The sequence below is a fragment of the Atta colombica genome, unplaced genomic scaffold (genome assembly GCF_001594045.1).
Source record: "Atta colombica isolate Treedump-2 unplaced genomic scaffold, Acol1.0 scaffold9, whole genome shotgun sequence".
NCBI classification, from domain to species: domain Eukaryota; kingdom Metazoa; phylum Arthropoda; class Insecta; order Hymenoptera; family Formicidae; genus Atta; species Atta colombica.
In genome coordinates this window covers 1,961,714-1,980,257 of record NW_017259583.1, presented here as the reverse complement: position 1 = coordinate 1,980,257, position 18,544 = coordinate 1,961,714, and the positions used below count along the sequence as shown (strand labels likewise).

The following is an 18,544-nucleotide window of genomic DNA, read 5'->3' as shown; positions in this document are numbered from 1 at the left end:
TTTTATATAATTAAGTACAATTATATAAAATTATATATATTTTTATATAATTTTATATAATTATGTATAAAACATTTTTCCCGAGACCTCAATGCAATATATTCTATTTTAATTATCGCAAAATAATTTGAGAATAATTTGCGAAAAATAAAAAATGATTCTATTTCGTCTATAAGTTTACTATCTATAAATTTGTTTTCAAACGTTATTTATTATTTTGTACATTTATTATCGCAATATCCAAGGATATATGTATTTTTAAAATATCTCACGATATACACAGATCATTCATTTTGAGAAAAACTATCGACGATGTGCCATTTGTTATCGCATTTATATAATATTTCGAACAGACTAGACGGACGCATCAGTAAGTCGCTCCAGACGTTTACGCAGATCCGTTGCGTTACTTGGAAACAGCGACGATTGATGAAATCTAAACTCGGCGGTGGCATCACGCTTCGAAGTGGACGAAGTCCAGAAATTATGACGTTCACATATCGGCGTTTCCATCTGGCGAATGTCCACGTATGTTAAACATACGCGATAAATTGCACCCACTTGTTCGAATTTTTCCGTTTTCTCGGAAATATATTCCATAAGATGACGAACTCGTTAAAAGTCGCAAGTGATATTTTCGTAATGTGCCAGAGCTTCGAGTTTACTTTCCGTTATATCTCGCTATTTGTTTAGACAAATCTATTTAGACAAATCGAAAATAAATGTCCTATTGAAAGTAAATAGTCTATTTTTATCTATTTTTATCTATTTCAATATTAAGCGATAAACTAATGTCCGCAAAAACAGAGTCTCTTGAGTTTTTAAAGTGAAAAAATGAAGTTCAAATATTTTTAAGACTATATGTATTTTTCGTCCTCTTTCTGTCGCTTTTTAAACATGTTATATTGATTGTAGCGCAAGAATAAGCAAAGCTAATGTGCGACCTACATTGAATACCATAATATAAGCTGTATAAGTTTGCGAATCGCTGAACTGGACCTTTTTATGCGTTTTAAACTATGTATCAATTAACGCTAAAGCGCGCTCGAATATTTAAGATTAGGATTTATAAAACACGTATATGTATGTACTAAAAATAGAACATCAGATGTCATGCAGCTGTCAGTAAGAAAACTTTCTTGTTAAATTACGAAATTCTGCTGAAAGTAGCCTTCAGAATTGGAAAAAAAATACATTTATATACTTACACATATATTAGTCTCTTAATTAATTTTATAGGTACGTTAAAAAAATTTATTAAATTTTAATAAATATTTGTTTAAATATTTATTAAAGTACTAACTATTGAATATTTACAATTAATAAATTTATTTAATAAAAGAAATGATCAAATTAATCATTTTAAATCAAATTAATGCTTCTTGTAACAAATAAATATGTTTACATTTAATAAATATTTAATAAATATTTATTTAGTTAATACTGTATTTAGTTAATACAAGTGTTTATTAAAATTTAGGACATTTTTTTAGTGTAAACTTATTCTAACTCTATATTTCTAATAAATCTCACAACTGAAATTTATGTTGCCTAAAAGTTACGAATAAAATCATTTATTTAGTTTTCATTTTTTCCTTCTTATCAGAATTTTCATCACTGTGTTTTGTTTTCGTCGCTTTTAGTGCCTATTATAAAATATAATATAAGATACGATGCGTCTGCAATGCCAAGATAACTTTCCCGCGGATCTGTCCAAACGCGAATCGTAATTTAATTTAGGGTCATACCGTGTCCTGTAAATAGGGCCGTGGTGTCACAATCTGGTTACGAGCGGGGGTGTGGGAATACCCACCCAAAAACTAGGCAACAAGCCAAAAGTACTTAAGTATCGGCGGAGGGGATGATGCCATATAGCGTCGCGACGCGCGGCGTCCGATTTAGTTTCTACTCGACATCATCGAAGTTTCAAAGTCACACGCAATCCGGAAAAGTCATCGTCGCCGAGGAAACAACGCAACAACAGAATGCCGGTACGTTTCCTTATAGGCAAGAGAGACGCTACCTCTTTTTTTTTTACACTCCAGTGACGATTAATAGCGATTCAATTCTCGCGTGACACTTCTAGTAAAAAACTCACATTTTAATATACATCTATTTTTTTTATACAAATAATATGAAGTGTATGACTTGACATCGATGAAACGTACGAAAATTACGATCAGAACTTTGATATATTTTTCTAAATAAAGAAACAATTAAATTAATATTCTGTAATGTTATTATGAATATATCTTGTAATAGACACGGATTATAAAAATACAATTTTTTATTGTTTAATTATATCCGATATTATCCACCATTCAAAAGTTTTTTACATATGACTCCTACAGTATTTATAGTTACGATTCAATTCATTATTCTGACACATCGTTTTACGTCAGTGTTCTTCTTTGATGTATGTTTCTCGTCTACATCCGGTGTATTTATATCCTAACATAAATAACGTTATGCAACACATACTCTTCGATGTGATCTCAAAAAACTATAGAACCAAAACAAATGTATAGTGAATCAATGGATAGCTTAACGATAAGCTTCAATAAATTTGGGCGTGGTTTGCTACAGAGAAGCTTAGTAACTATTTCTGTTTTCCTTACATAAAAAGAAAATTTGCAATATTATTTAATTCTTATTTAAATTATCAATTATTGCCAAAAACTATTATTTTTAAAAGATTAATATTATTCGTTAAACTGTTAATACGTTAGAAATAGACAAACTGTTTATTTAAAATGTTAAAAAGTGTTGCGTTTATAAAGTAAAAAAGTTAAAAAGTTACATGCATTTATAAAGATCTGAAATAACCAATTTATTAAAATAATAGATTTAGCCTAAGCAAAACAACAAGTTATAATATCAAAATGATATTAAAATGAATCGGAAATGATTGAAAAATGATTTTTAATCATTTTGGGGTCATTTTGACATCATTTTGATATCATAATGATTTGTTGTTTTGCTTGGGAGAAAAATTTACACATTTCCTTTAATTTTTTATTATTAAATATATCCTAGCTTATTCATTTTATTCATTCATTCAATGGCCATCGTTTATCATCTCCATGTTCGAATTAATCATTATATACGGCTCAATTTCTTATCGCCTTATTTCATATCGCAATTTATTACATAAGTGGTTCTGGATTTATGAAATAAATCCTACGGAATTTCTGGATTCTACCCGCTACGCTCAATTGTAATGTCCGATTTATGCGTTGAGGCAACACGCGTGATGCGTCTCCGGCATTGGTTGGCGATAAATCAAGTCGGCACAGGTGCACCAATTCGCTAAAGTTGTAAATTATGAGGGCCCAATCTAATTCAACTTTAAATTTAGTGAGCGGCATCCGCGTCACGTTGAAACGTCCTCGGAAACGATGAGGGCGCGCTCGCACGAACGGAAGCCGCTCCCCTTGAAAATGGATCTTAAAATATCATCCCGAGTGGATGCGACGGAGAACACGTTGCCTCGACTGGTCTGACACTTTGCAGATAAGAAATTGGAAATTCTAAATCGACGCAGCTTCGCGGCGTACAAATTCAAAGACATTACTGTCAATCTTATGGCCAACATCAGCGCAGCGAAAATTGTTAACTTTTTGCCAGAATATTGTGGATATAATATTATATCTACTTTATTAATGTCTTAAAAAAAAAAATATTTATTGCTCGATGTTTGTACAATTCCGATTTTATAAATTCAAGTTTTAGCTTTGCAATATTGTTACTTTTCTAATAAATATTACATTCGTAACAAATGTAATACATTACATTGTCAAACTAAAAATAATTGCATTAATGCCCGTTTCTATCTCAATGTAGTGTTTAATTTTAATCTTGATTAATTAACTCGTCATCTTTTTCTAATTCTTAAGAATTAAAAGGGAAGAGTAAATTGAATCGAGATTAAAATTAATCTATAATGGTAGAAATGGGTATAACTTACTAAAAATAACTACACGTGCATTTACCGCGTACAATCATGAACGAATTGTAACTTATCGTGCACATCATGAGCTCAATTAAAGTCACCTTCATTATATTCGGAAGAGTTTTGGTTGAAACCACATGGCCGAGATGTAGCTTATAAACTTGTGCAACTGCGCTTCTCTGACGGCGATGTTATTACAAAATTGCATAAGTCCATTGTATCTATATCGTCAATATCTAACCAACACCTCCCAAAATATCGCATGGATGAACGAATTGCGAGCCGCGAAACAATCACAACGGTGTTTATTGCGCGCCGAATCCGCTTTGAATCAACGGCTTTTCAGGGTTACCATTTAATTTTGCTATAAATACTGATTTATAGCTTCGACTGAGAGATGCCAGATTCCGTTTATGTCAGGCAGCTGTTCGAGTCATAAATCGTCTGGTGTGAACGTTAGAAATTCGGAACTCGTGAAAGCTATTAAGATGTTATTCGTTTTTCACAAAACATTTGCCGTGAAATTGTTGTGAAATTTATGCGTCTGATTAAAGCGGAACTAATTATATACTAATTATATACTAAAAAAGAGTTTGGTAATAGCTGTTTGATAAAATAATGCTAATTAAATGTTTGGTTAATATAATTAAAAATAATTTTATTTTCCCAAATATTTAATAAATATTATCAAACGATTTGATAATATTATTTATATATTACTAAATTCTTTTTTCAACATACAAGCATATGGAAATATATGTATATTATTTTTTATGCGAAGATTTAATGCACATATCATTATTTATAGAAATATAATAACATTAATAATAACACATATTATAATAATTATATATTTTTAACATAAAAATTTTTGTATCGATTCATTCAGAGAATTCTCTATTGTATATATGAATTAAAATTGCAATTTATTATAAATGCACGCGGATGAGCCAGACAGATGTTCGACAGTTTAACACCGTTTTGCCAGTTTTCAAAAGCCAAGGCATCAGTCGCCGTATTTTATTTTCGATGTTGGACTTTACGCGGGTAATTCTACACCACTACTCACCGCAGTCTATTTCTGATACAGTCATTTTTAAGACATCCACTAAATGCTTATGATCTTCACATGCACAGTCCGCGTGGGAATTACAAATTTTATGCCCATTTCCAATGTATAAATTAATTTGGGGTTAATTTCTCATTCTTTATTATTTTTTAATTTTTAGAAAGAAAATGATGAAAAGTGAATTGAACAGAAATTAGAATTAATCTACGTTGATAGAGCATTAGACAGCAAATGAGATAAAAGATAGTATTAAAAATAATCACTCTGACACGCGTTTGTATGAAAAGTTAATTTATATGTATATTATAGTTATATAATAATATATTCTTTCAGAGCCGTAATAAGGAACAGGAAGCCGAGATTCTCGCCTGGATCGAAGCTGTATTAGGCGAGAAGCTCCCATCAGGAAACTACGATGACATTTTAAAAGATGGTGTAATCCTTTGTAATTTAATCAACAAACTTGCGCCTGGATCGGTCAAAAAGATTCAAAGCAAGGGCACCAATTTCCAGCTTATGGAAAATATTCAAAGGTAAACAAGAGCAAACTATTCTTTCTTTACCTTACTTCATATAATTTTTATAAAACTATGATTTTTATAAAACTTTATATATTTTTTACTACTGTCAATAGATTCCAAGCGGCGATCAAAAACTACGGTGTCCCACAAGAAGAAATTTTTCAAACAGCTGATCTCTTCGAGAAACGCAACATCCCTCAAGTCACCCTTTGCTTATATGCTTTAGGCAGACTTGTGAGTAGTTCGCAATAGTTTGATTGATTATTAAAATCATAATTAAAGCTAATAAAATATTTATTATTCACAATATATTTTTATGTGATATAAAAAAAAAGAATATAATAAAGAAACTTTCAATGGAACGGATATTTATATTTAAATTTTTAGAAAATATTGAGTTTTTTATTAATTTAAAAAAATAAACAACACTTTTTATACACCTTAAATATAAAAAACAGTAAAAGTTTTTATATACAAAGAAAAAAGTTAAAACTTCCTATTTGATACATGTAAAATTAGCACAGCATAATTTGCCACAGTTCATTTATATCTCTAATTAATTAATAAGTATTTGTGAAATTTAATTGGAGTAAATGTTTTTATAATAGACGCAGAAACATGATTGGACCGGGCCAAGTTTAGGACCGAAAATGGCGGAAGAGAACAAGAGAACCTTTACTGATGATCAACTTCGTGCTAGCGAGGGTCACCTGGGTCTTCAGATGGGATACAATAAGGGTGCCAGCCAGGCTGGTCACGGTGGCTTTGGAAATACTCGACATATGTAAATTTTTTTTATAGAAATGAATTAACACACATCTGTATCATATACGTCTACAATGACTGGTTAGACTACCGAACACAGGAAGTATGATATAATAAAAATATTGAAATAAGTCGCATTTTTTAACCGCGCGTATTAAATATGTGTGTGAAATAATAAGGATATTACGATTTAAAGTATATTTGTCAAATTTATGAAGTCCGTAAAAAATTGCAAATAACTGATCTGTTTTTTTATCGGTTATTATTGACATAAATGAGATCGAATAATTTGTGTTGACACTACTTTCTTTACAAGAATAATCATTTCTTTCATACTGTCGCGAATGTATACGCATTCTCTACAGTATTTATTATTAACTTGACTTATATTATCCTTTAATCAATCTTTAGATATCGATGTTTAGTTAATTTATTCATTATTTTATTCTTTTTTCTATATCAAATATTAATTATGTATAGCAATATTCATTTTCTATCTAGTCATGGAAGAATATATTTTTTATACGAATTCGTAACAGTATGTAATTTACATGTAAATGTAAGTCCGAAACTCTATCCGTGTGTGTCATTTATGATATCGTACAAACGCGCTTTATATTTTATGAAAAATCCTAATTTCCATTACATATACATATACATTAGTATATATACACAAACAATATATCATTTACACAAACAACTATTACAATCACACACAACTTTTATATTAAACATAATACAATACATTATATAATACATTATATAATACAAATACAAGTAATTACATACATACATATTCATTGCCGATTTTTGAAATAAAATATTACGTTAATATAACAAGATATGTCAAAGAAAATATGAATATTAAAGACATAAATTAAAAACTAAAAGATACAATATTATTATTACGTTCACATTTAACAATTAAACGGACACATAAACACAAGCTGCATGACACATACACGTATCTCAACATTATACTACATTATACTACATTATACTGACAGACAAAAGATCCAACTAATATTTACAAATTTAGAATACTATTTAGAAATAGTTTTTAAGTTTTACAATATGATTAGCTTTACCTTTTGCGATTTTAAATTATGTCATAAGTGTGCATCTACCATATATAAATTAAACTTTATAAATTTCTACTTTTTTTTATAAATTAGCAAAATTTTACAAATTTGTATCAATATTCGAATTATATACGTGTGTAATTTATGAACAAATAAATCCATCTTTCAGAAAATTATTATTTTCTGTAACTTTCATCCTCGTTAATTTACGCAACATATTCTGTAAGTAAAATTTATCACTGTTTTAAAACGCATGGAAACGTATAGGTTAAATAAGTTTCGGAAAGTTATGCTAATGGTACCAACGATTAAGGCAAACGAATGTAATGATCGAGGAAACTTCTTAGAAATACTGATATTGGATTTGGAATTAAGCCAATTTCATGCATATTCATACACTAGTAATTCTAGGGTAATAAAATTAAACGTGAAACACCATATTGAATCAAAACATCGCTGAAGAAGGTTACAATTATTAATGCAAATATAATAATTTACAAAAGCTGCGATAAAGGATATTTTTGTTAATAAAATCTGATGTATCTTTCATTCGTTTACATGTATATTTTTCTTTGATAACACAATTGTCAATTATTAGAAAGAAATCTAGTCGAACATACTGTAAAAAGAAGTATTTAATTTTAAGATATTAAAATATTTTATTCTTATCTTCATTTTTAAAACATTTGAAGATGTTGTTTTAAATTTTTTCAATAAACAAAATACTATGCGTTTTGTCATTATATTTTGTTTTATGCGCTGCAGCGCGTATCAAACAAAGGATTTTTCTTGCGTTCTGTATCTATCTTCCATCGCGATTTATCTTCCCTCGCGTGCTATTCTTTGCACCCACGCGGGTATAAAAATATCCTCTGTTTGTAAATAAATCAGGAACTCGCGATCACGTCATTCGTGACACGCTTTTCTGAGTTTTTCGTGGAAGCTAATAAGCTCGTTTCGTGCCAACGTGCATATTTCTGGCGCGGTAAAATTTAATTCCTATATAACTTTTGCTTTCCTTGGCAAATCCGAGTGCCTTTCAGTTTATTTCTGGATCGCCGTGGCATACACGGCGACTGCTGCTGGATCCGGATTACAAAATATCACTTTATTCCAAAATGGAGTCGTCCTATCGCGAGAAAAGAATCTCTTATGTGTTTCAGTTCCTCATCAGCAATTGCTGCCGTTTTAAAAGAATTTTGTTAATATTGTATATATAGTCCCAACCTAATTATTATTATTATAGCATTTTTATTGTATCATTTATCGATCTATTAGCGTGATTTACGTAGTATTGCATAAAGATTTGTTCACTCTGAAATTTGATATCAAAAGAAGATTCGGAAGATTATTTGTGTGTATTTTAAATCATTCCGTGTTCGACGTTTGAAAATTACATGCTTTCTAAAAGGAACCACGAACGATAATAAATTTCGGTTAATGATTCATAATGTTGAAAATGTTTCCTGAAAGGAGCGTCTTAGTATGTAGATCAACGAAAATCCCACGGATTGACGTAAGTGTGAGTCAGAGCTTCGAAATAGAAAAATTTCTTCTTCAAACTTTCAGAGATTTTTAAAAATATGTAAGAGCAATATATAGAGAAATCTATCTAAAATCTTGTTTACGCGATATTTATACAAAGAAAGAATTTTTTCTTAGAGTTTACACTGAAAATATGATAATCGTGGGATGACATTATATTTCGAAGAAATATTTTAATGTAAATCTCTCATTCATTAATAAAACTACAATAAAGTATAAAATAAGTTTGATCAATTTTACTGAAGTACACGGTAAAAATCTTTAAAATATTGTATTGTATCACGATACTATTTTCACGGTAAATTTTAAAAGAAAATTTTCTCTAAGTAAAATTTCTATCGCAAAATGAAATAGAAATTAATCATCATATTAATCAGTTTTAAGTGCGTGTTTTTAAGTTTTAAGTGTACCTTTGTTACGCACCAAATTTATAAAAATCAAAAGTTAAAAGGAAAATTTTTTTCAAACTTTCCTAATATTTCTTCATAATTTTTTCGTAATCTTAGTCTTTCTTTATTGTTAATGTTATTATTTTATAGAAAATTTTTTGTTATCATACGAAATATAAGTATAATTATTTTCAACTGACAATAAGATTTAATATATAGCATAAAATAATTGAAGAATTAAAGAATGAAAAGCATTTAACGTTTTAATCTGTAAATCTTTAATTTATAAAAAAAACAACTATCGTAGAATATCCGTAGTAATTATCAAATTTATTTATTCCTATTTGTAATTGCAAAACATTATTTCTTTTCGCAATATAATTTACGGTATGAAGTGTCTATAATAAAATGCAATAAAATAATAATCATCGGAAAATGGACGACATTAAAGAGAAGAGAGACACAGCAATACGGCCCGTATCGCGCTCCGATTTCAAGAAATGGCGCGTCGCTTACCTGCCAAAGTGGGCGTCCAGGCATGGCGGATCTTCAGGTCTCGTCGGGTCTCCTCTCCGGAAAATTATTTTCCGCACTTCGTACACAGAGCCTCTCCACCGTAGCTCAAGCTCAAGCACAAAAAGTGTGCTCCACCGCGGTTGCGCTGCGTATATATGCGTGACAGGTGCGCATACGTGTTGGTGGAACGTGGGGGCGCGTCTATATATGGATCACTTACTCACCACTTACTCCAGACACGAGCGAGATTCATCAGGAATGTCTGTAGGGGGTAGGGAATATAATGGATGGAACTTGCCGATCGACGAAAACGAAATCATATCAATGTCTCATTTCCCAATATTTTATTGGGACTTAATCTTCCGAACTCATTCAATTATATTTTTTATGTTTTACATCTGCAAATTTGAATTATTGTTATTAATCCTCCGCCGGCAACATGAATTTTACTCTTTCATTAGCAACAGAAGTTTTCAAAAAAACAGAATAATTTTTTTGTTCCGGATTATATAAAAATCAGACAAAAATTTTATATATTTGTTAAAACTTTAACATTGAATTTTTGTCATAAAAGATGAATTGTACTTTAGTTATTTTTTACAAATTTAAATTTATCTATTAAAATTTATAATTAAAATATGGATAGTGCTTTTGAAGACTTCAAAAACCGGTGAAGGATTTTCTAAAAGTTTATTCCATTATAATACAATGTTATGTAATTTTAATTCTTTGAAATTAATTAATGCCTTCACGAAGAAAGGCGAAAAAACGATTTTCTCGATGCATCTAAAAATTTAGCTAAATAAAATAATTTTATTTACTATTAAAATAACTAGATGGAAATCTCAAGCATAAGCAATATTGCAAAATATTTTTAAATTCTAGCAACCAGTTTGAGCATCTTACATAATTATTTTGATAGTCCATATTGTTGTGCAAGTATCATATATGAAAAAAAATTGTGTAACAAGATAACAATACTGATTTATCGTTAAGAGTTACTGAATTGGAATCTTGTATTTTCACAGAGAAATAAAACTATAAATTTTATAAAACACAACACATATTTCGGTGCGCTATATGAGAAAAGTGATCTTCTTTTTTTATAATTTTTGGAACTCATTCATATACGCGATCTTCACGGTGAAACATCAGATGACATCAGATTCTTTTTCAGAGGAATGACAAGAAGAAAAGCGGACAAAGAGCGGAAGAATGAATAAGAAAGTAAACAGTGTTCACTAATAAAAACGTGATAATTATCGTTAAGGCTACAAAGTCGAGAGATATTGTACTGAAGTCTCTCTTAAAGTTGAGGCACAGATCTTTATATAACGCATAATGCATAAGAAAATCAAGCCATATAATCAGAATCTTTTATTTCTTGGAAAGAAATATTCTTATGCATTATATTCCATACAGCGCAGAAGATTGAAGCAATATTGCTGCAATGTTGCAATATTACAGATTGCAATGTAATATTGTAGAGGTATTACAGAAATATAAATTAACAATATGCCTGCAAAATGTCAGTAATATGCTTGTAATATTCTACAAACATTGCAAAACTGTAATTCTTTAATTGTTATTATAATAATATAAAAATAATAATAATAATATAAAAATATAAGTTTTTACAATATTTATTTAGTACAGTCTTTTAGTTTAGCCGTTTTGATATAATAACTAATATAATTCATTTTAACTAATATAATTCATTTTAAAAAATTTATTGATCTATTATTCGATGGTCATTTCATTAGCTAAGTTTTAAATTTATTTTTAATTAAATATATAAAATCAAAAGATTGTATAATATCGAGTTTGGATACAATCATGCATCATTATCGGATAAGATGATAAGCAATTAAACTGCTTAAACGATTTATCGAAATATTAATTATGTGATCGATGATGTATTTATATCTGACGAAATGCAAGAATAAATCAACGCCCGAACTTTATTGATAGATTTCTTATCATCATTTTTTAATTGATTTCAATTGATTCAATTTCGAATTAAAAAGAATCATTGCGATTAACTTAATCCATGATTAACTTACCAAGCGACTGTATTATTATATTAATGTGGATAATATTTGTAGTTTGTTCGGGACATACACATACATGCTTTATCTTTACGAATAAATTTATCCCTCAGAATTAATACTATATTTATTGGGATATTTTATGGTTTTATTATAAAAAATTGCTTTTGGAAAGCACATATCACTAAAAATGCGATTTGTAGAAAAATTAAAATTAGTGAGATATATGTATACAACATAGTTTTTATTTTAGTCTTCGTAAAAAATTTATCCAAATACATTATATTGTAATATTGCTGGAATGTTTTGTTGCAATATAATAAAAAGCGGACATCTTAACATTGTTGGAATTTTGCAATAATGATTCAGCAACATTTCGCAACCACCATGCAATATTGCAATGTTTCAGTGAAATCATTCTGCAATGTTTCTGCAAATTTTTCTGTGCTGTATGAGATACTATGATAAAAATCTAGATATTCCAACTCTTATTCTTAAAAAATCTAGGTCCACAATTTTGCTTTAAAAGGCCGTAAACTGTAAGCCGTAAGTTGTAAATGATATATTGACCAGAGAACTTATGCTTTTAGGTCATAAGAATTTTTTTGTCAATTCGCTTAAGTCTAACCAGGATTGGGTAGTGCTAAGTTAAAAAGATAAAAGTTAAGTTAAAAAATTAAAAAGTTAATTAATTGTAACTTAAATTAGTTACATTTTAGACTCTTAACTTTTTAATTTTATTTAGTTACTTTTATTAATAACTATTAATTTTTTATGTAATTTTTTTTAAGTTAAATCTCAGACATAATACGCGGCAATAGTGATAACTTAAAATGAGGTGAAAATTGCAAATTTACTAGGTGTTGACCAATGAAATTATAAATATTCTAATAAATTTTTGCTCTTTTGTAATTTTCACCTCATTTTAAATTACACAATCAACTCCCAGATTTTAATCTGTTAGAAACCGTGTATTTCGATGTATCTAATTTTTGATAAGTTGAAATCTATTATTACTTATTATTAAAATATAACACATCAATAACATCTTCGGCTCATATTGAACGGCTGTTCAGTGCAGAAAGACTTATTTTCAATAACTTGCGGGGAAAGATGTCCGACGAAAATTTCGAAATAATTTTATTACTTAAATTTAATAAGTATATGCGAACAAAATATTCACAAACAGTACACATGATAGTCTATGTAAACATAATAACAGTCAGTATATAAACAAAACATGTAAATAAAATATAGAATATTTTTTAAATAAAGTATGTATTTGTCATTTCCGTTATATGTAAGACTGAAATCGTGAGATCATAAAATAAAAGTAAAGAAAAACAAATTTAATTTTTAACTTTTTAATTATTTTTTTATTAACTTAATTTTTAATTCAATTAATTTCCTCATAAATTAACTTGTATCTTAACTAAATTAAATTTTCAAGATTGTCAATTTTAACTTAACTTAAGTTAAAAAAAAAGTTAACTTACCCAACTCTGAGTCTAATAATTAAAACCTAAAGATCACGCAAAAACAGTTTAAAGAAACATGCTCGGTCCACAATCTTTCTTTCAGAGACTGTAACCCATAAAGACTTAAGAAATTGACTAATCACAGTTGAATATGAAAAAAATAATCGACTATGATTGGTCAATTTCTTACAGCCTACAGCCGACTTACAGCCTCACATACAAAAATACTATCACTATACGTTATGTATATTACCGATTTTTTAGATACGATATAGATTCAAGAATATCTGTTCTGATTCAAGAGATCTGTTTCTCTTTCGCATTCCCCTTCGTTTTCCATCTTTCCGCAATCGCGTCGGACGGAATCAAGAACGAGACGTGCTCTAATTTCCCCGAGAATGTTTCACGTGAGAACAGCCGAAAAACAGATCGACCTCTCATCAACGGTAGCGTGGCCGAGCGGTCTAAGGCGCTGGTTTAAGGCACCAGTCTCTTCGGAGGCGTGGGTTCGAATCCCACCGCTGCCATTTTTTTTTCCCTCCCACCCGCGGATGGCACGTCGCGTTGTGCCGTAGCCGCGGCCTCGCGGCGACCGCACGTCGTGTGCGATTAACGAGACGCAATGGTAGCGTCTCCTTCGAAGGTCCAATGGGTTGCGTCGGCACGCGGCGCCGTGGTTCACACCTATCAGGCTTACATGCGCTACGAGTAGGCTAACGTCTCAGTTGTTCTGTGCGCGCGACATCTGCGGAAGAAAAGGGCCACTTTAACGAGCTTGACCGAGTCGAACGAGCAGAGAGCTGCCCATCGAGAACAATCGGCATAAATATTAGCTCAAGAATTAAATAGTCGTAATATAAATTAGATTTGCTCATCTCCTCTGAGGGATGGCAAATTTTCTTATAAACTTCTCCTAATATACACCCAAGCAGAACAAGTCACGATAACGTTAAAATTACGTTAATAAATCATAAAATGAATCGTAAATAATTGAAAAATGATTTTTAATGATTATTTTGAAATTACTTTGACATAATATTGAATCATGAAGACTTGTTCTACTTGGATACATCTCAAAATAAGCTCAAAATCAGGATAAGAAATTATGTACTATTCAAACGAGGAATAAGTCTGTTGATGAAACGAATGTTTTCATTTCATAATAATAATGCAAGCGAATTTATACAAGTGTGCAAATCTCAATTAAGGATTTTGATTCCGTTTTATTTCTTTTGTCGATATATTATTGACGCTTGTTTTTCAAGTAACGTAATGAACAATTAAAAATATGATCTACGATCTGGGAATCGCTTTCGAAAGAACAAGACGGAATTCTAAAGTGCGAGATATGATACGGAGTAAAGGAACATATATATATGCTCCTTACGGAAATTCGTTCACGGAGTTCGTTCCTCATGCTCTTGCAAGCAGATGGGATCCTGTTGATGTTGTTGTCGTCGGGGGCTCGCCATTCCTGCTCGTTTCAGTTAAAGGGGATCGTTATTGAACGCTTATGAAACGGCGAAGGGGAGAACGGAACGGACGACTGATATAGCAATAATAATAATAACGATGTCGTAGGAAAAAGGAGAACGGAAGTGTGCTCCGAGGCCACGTGGTATCCTGATACAAGTTTCATTCAAAAGATGCTACTACGGACCACGCCCAATTAACAGCTCCTTCCAGCTCGATACATCATAAACATCAAGCTACGTCTACAAACATATATTATCATTATTATAGTACATTGTAACAAAAAAAAAATAAATTTATTATTTTCAAAACGGAACAAAAATCATGTCAACATGATGTTAAAATGAACCGTAATTGATTGGAAAGTGGCTTTCAGTCATCATTTTGGAATCACCATGATGACTTATATTCTGCGTGGATACGCATGTTGAATAAATATTGCTGACAAATAAACTGAAGAAGAATACACACAATAACTGTGTACATATATGGAATCACAAATACGTTAACGCATAAAGTTGCGCACGTATCGAAGTATTGTATATTTGACGCGCATGTTTTCTGTCAATATTTCGCATATTATGACTGTTATTCGAAAAGTATTATTCTTATTATTATTATTAATATATTATTCTTATTATTGTTAATGTATTATTCTTATTTATTGTCATTGTTATTAATTATTATTTATTGTTAATCGTTAAACTTAACACATTAAGCTACGAAACCTATTTTGCCACGAATTACAGTTGAACAATTATGAAATGTATTTTCATAATTGTTCAATTGTAAATCATGGAAACTGCAGTCGAGAATTTAATTTTGTTTTGACAGGGAAAGATTAGAGAGTTGTCTGTCCATTTCCGTGTCGAGAGATAAAATATTCCCTCAATATTTGTGTGTAGATATTCATAGTCATTTTTTATACTTAAAATTGTATTATAAGTAAGTCTGAAAATGTTAAACTAATTATAGAACCATATTCTTAAAATATTAATAATACAAGATGCTGTTGAACAGACTACCTGTTGTTGAACTGACAAAAATTTATAGTAATAATTACAAAATATTGAGTGAATGAATATTCAATTAATATAATAAAAAATAATTTTATTTTTTTACATAAATATGATAAATATTACTAAATATAATAACATAATCAACGGTTTAATAATTACTAAATACTTAAAAAAAAAGTAAAATTATGTTTAGTTACATTAAGTGAACATTTGATTAACATTATTTTACTCAACTTTACTTCGGTAATTATCATTCTTTTTTCAGAATGAATATCAAACTGTAAACGAACAACGGAGAAGCGCATTATCTCGAGTCTCGATCCTACATCTATATGCACTTACATATTCTCTTCTTCTAGTTCTTTGACCGCAATGAAGTGCGGTGCGTGCTCACATCCCGTACGTAGGCCGTGCATTATCAGGGCAGCATAAACGATATGGCTTTTCTCCTCTCTCGTACAGTTGAGCGTCATTCGCGCGGGTTGTCTCATTTGGCCCCTCCTCGCATCAGAGCAGCATGCAAAGCAAGAAAGTCGTCCGGGTGTACAGCGTAGCGTTCTTGTATTACCTATGGTACCTACTTTCGTCCGAAATGTTTCCGCTCAATGGAAATTACCGACATAGTCACGGCGACGATCACGATGTGTCACAATGGCCAACCAATTAGCATATGTATATTTACATTTGATACATATACATATACAATTTTGTGTTACAATTAATTATAATCTAATTAATGCTACTCTTATAACTAATTAATTTTCATAATTTTTGCGTAGTGTCAACTATTTTTCTTTATTCACAACGAAAAAAATTCTCAGAGCTTAAGATTTTTATTTCAGGGTAACATAAAAATTTTACTGTACAGATTAAGTCTTGAAATTAACAAGAAGACTAATATTTATGAAATATACATACAAATGAAAGATACATACAATATATTAATAATATAAGATAATAAAATATGTAATATTAAGTGTATGCAGTATATACATACATATACAGAATATTATCAACTTGATTATTTAATATATTTTAATGCATTAGATGTTTGACAGATTGAACGAGAACCTTACAAAACAATTCTTTCTGCGAACGTTCTCGCTATATCTCGCATAGTCTATTTGCCATCACTACTTATCTTACATAACATATCACTATGCGTCATAAGCTCCCTCTAAAACGACACCAAAAGCAGTCGATCAGTTCAAATGTTCAGTTATACGTACAATGTTAAACGACTCGTCGATCTATCTTTCCAGTTACCCGTCCTCCACACGCTAATTTACACATAGTCCATAAGAATAATCTGCAGTCAACGAGCAGAATGGACATAATCAACAATTTAACCGAGCGACGAGCAGGGACACAGCAATACCGAGTAGGAGCACTAAGAGCGTGGCCGCAACTGGCTCGGTGCTCGCAACTCCTGACCGCTTCTGTTCGCCGTGGATCGGAAAGACACAATTTTGAGGAAGAGCGCGCGGGCCTCTAAGCATCGTCACGGCGCAGCCATATCCCATTGGTCCACGGCGATCTCTTTCCACCGCTTATTGGTTCATTGACTCCGGCATGGACGGAAATTTCGGCAGGGCTACCGGGCCCGGCAAGCCGCCGCGCCAGCATGGCGCGAATCCCGCTGGGCTGCGCCCGCCCGCGCCAGAGAATCGCGCGCGGCGACGCGCGGCTGCGACCGACGCGCGGCCGTCTCTCGTCTACGTCTCGCGGGAATCGGCGGATCGTCGTCCACGGGGACAGTGACACCGTTTTTCCCCAAAATCGGCATTAATAACGTACGATTCCCCGCTGCCGTCGCCATCGCCGTCGCCACTGTTGCCGACTAGGACAACGTACGCGCGAATGCCGACTTTAACTCCGGGTTTCTACGGTGTTGCTTGGACACCTCGTGTTTACGTCGAACTAGGATACTCGATACGCAAGTCACGTACCCTCGCCACCAGAGCTCCCAAACGGATCGAACGTTATTACGTTTTCCCCTAAAATTAAACCTGCTACGCGAAGGAGTGGGGACTATTACCTGCAACGAGGCAGTGTGTATGTACATATACAGGGTGACTCACACGACACATTAGAGTAAGGCGATGCCGTTTTGCTGCCATTTACGAGTGGCAACAGAAAAATCGACTTCGCGTAATTTACGAATCACAAATAAGATAAATTGAATATATATTGATCTCTCTTCATACTTAATACAATAAATTTATCGTATTAATATGTATGTCTCATATCATGAAATGGTAAGAATTATCATGTAAAATTCGAATGTATTAAAATTCTTGGACAAAACGTTTGTTATGAAGGATTTTACATAAATTGTTGAAAATTCTTATTATAATTATAGTTTTTTAATGAATAATTATTAATAATATTAATAATATTAATAATATTACCATATGAACAACAATTTAATAATACGTCCTGTATTATTTTAGAGTTCATTTCTTAATACAAAAATTTTTTTGTACATCTTATGAATCTTGCTTTGTTGTAAATATACAATATATTATTCATAGGAATTTAAGTGCAAATACATTAACAATTAAAATGAAAACACATTAACTTATAAAAAGCCATTTTATATAATCGATATATAATAGTATATATGTATACTCTATATAGTCTAAATTATCATATTACTGTATGAATATACCTTATAGCAATTTAAT

At 31.1% G+C, this 18,544-nt stretch overlaps 2 protein-coding genes and 1 non-coding gene across 3 annotated transcripts in view; 2 read left to right on the top strand and 1 right to left on the bottom strand.

Annotated features, from left to right (window-relative positions):
- LOC108693393 (muscle-specific protein 20-like) overlaps positions 1-9,974 on the bottom strand; it is a 40,918-nt gene extending 30,944 nt beyond the window's left edge. The window contains exon 1 of the mRNA XM_018202295.1: positions 9,840-9,974. Within this exon, the coding sequence (XP_018057784.1) occupies positions 9,840-9,863 (24 nt within the window). The 5' untranslated portion in view covers positions 9,864-9,974. The remainder of the gene's footprint in view (positions 1-9,839) is intronic.
- LOC108693394 (muscle-specific protein 20) lies at positions 1,876-6,881 on the top strand. The gene is made up of 4 exons (XM_018202296.1): positions 1,876-1,991; positions 5,355-5,554; positions 5,656-5,776; positions 6,151-6,881. Exons 1-4 carry the CDS (start codon positions 1,986-1,988, stop codon positions 6,328-6,330), a joined length of 507 nt encoding a protein of 168 aa, XP_018057785.1. The 5' UTR covers positions 1,876-1,985; the 3' UTR covers positions 6,331-6,881.
- Positions 9,975-13,810: 3,836 nt separating the features above from the next.
- On the top strand, positions 13,811-13,892 carry Trnal-aag. The gene has a single exon. It is a non-coding gene; the product is annotated as a tRNA-Leu (tRNA).
- The last annotated feature ends 4,652 nt before the right edge of the window (positions 13,893-18,544 follow it).

Bases quoted from the DNA above. Each gene is read 5' to 3' on its own strand.
- LOC108693394 (XM_018202296.1), top strand. The intron at 5,555-5,655 runs GTAAACAAGAGC...TACTGTCAATAG, and splicing joins CTTATGGAAAATATTCAAAG to ATTCCAAGCGGCGATCAAAA. The intron at 5,777-6,150 runs GTGAGTAGTTCG...TTTTTATAATAG, and splicing joins TATATGCTTTAGGCAGACTT to ACGCAGAAACATGATTGGAC.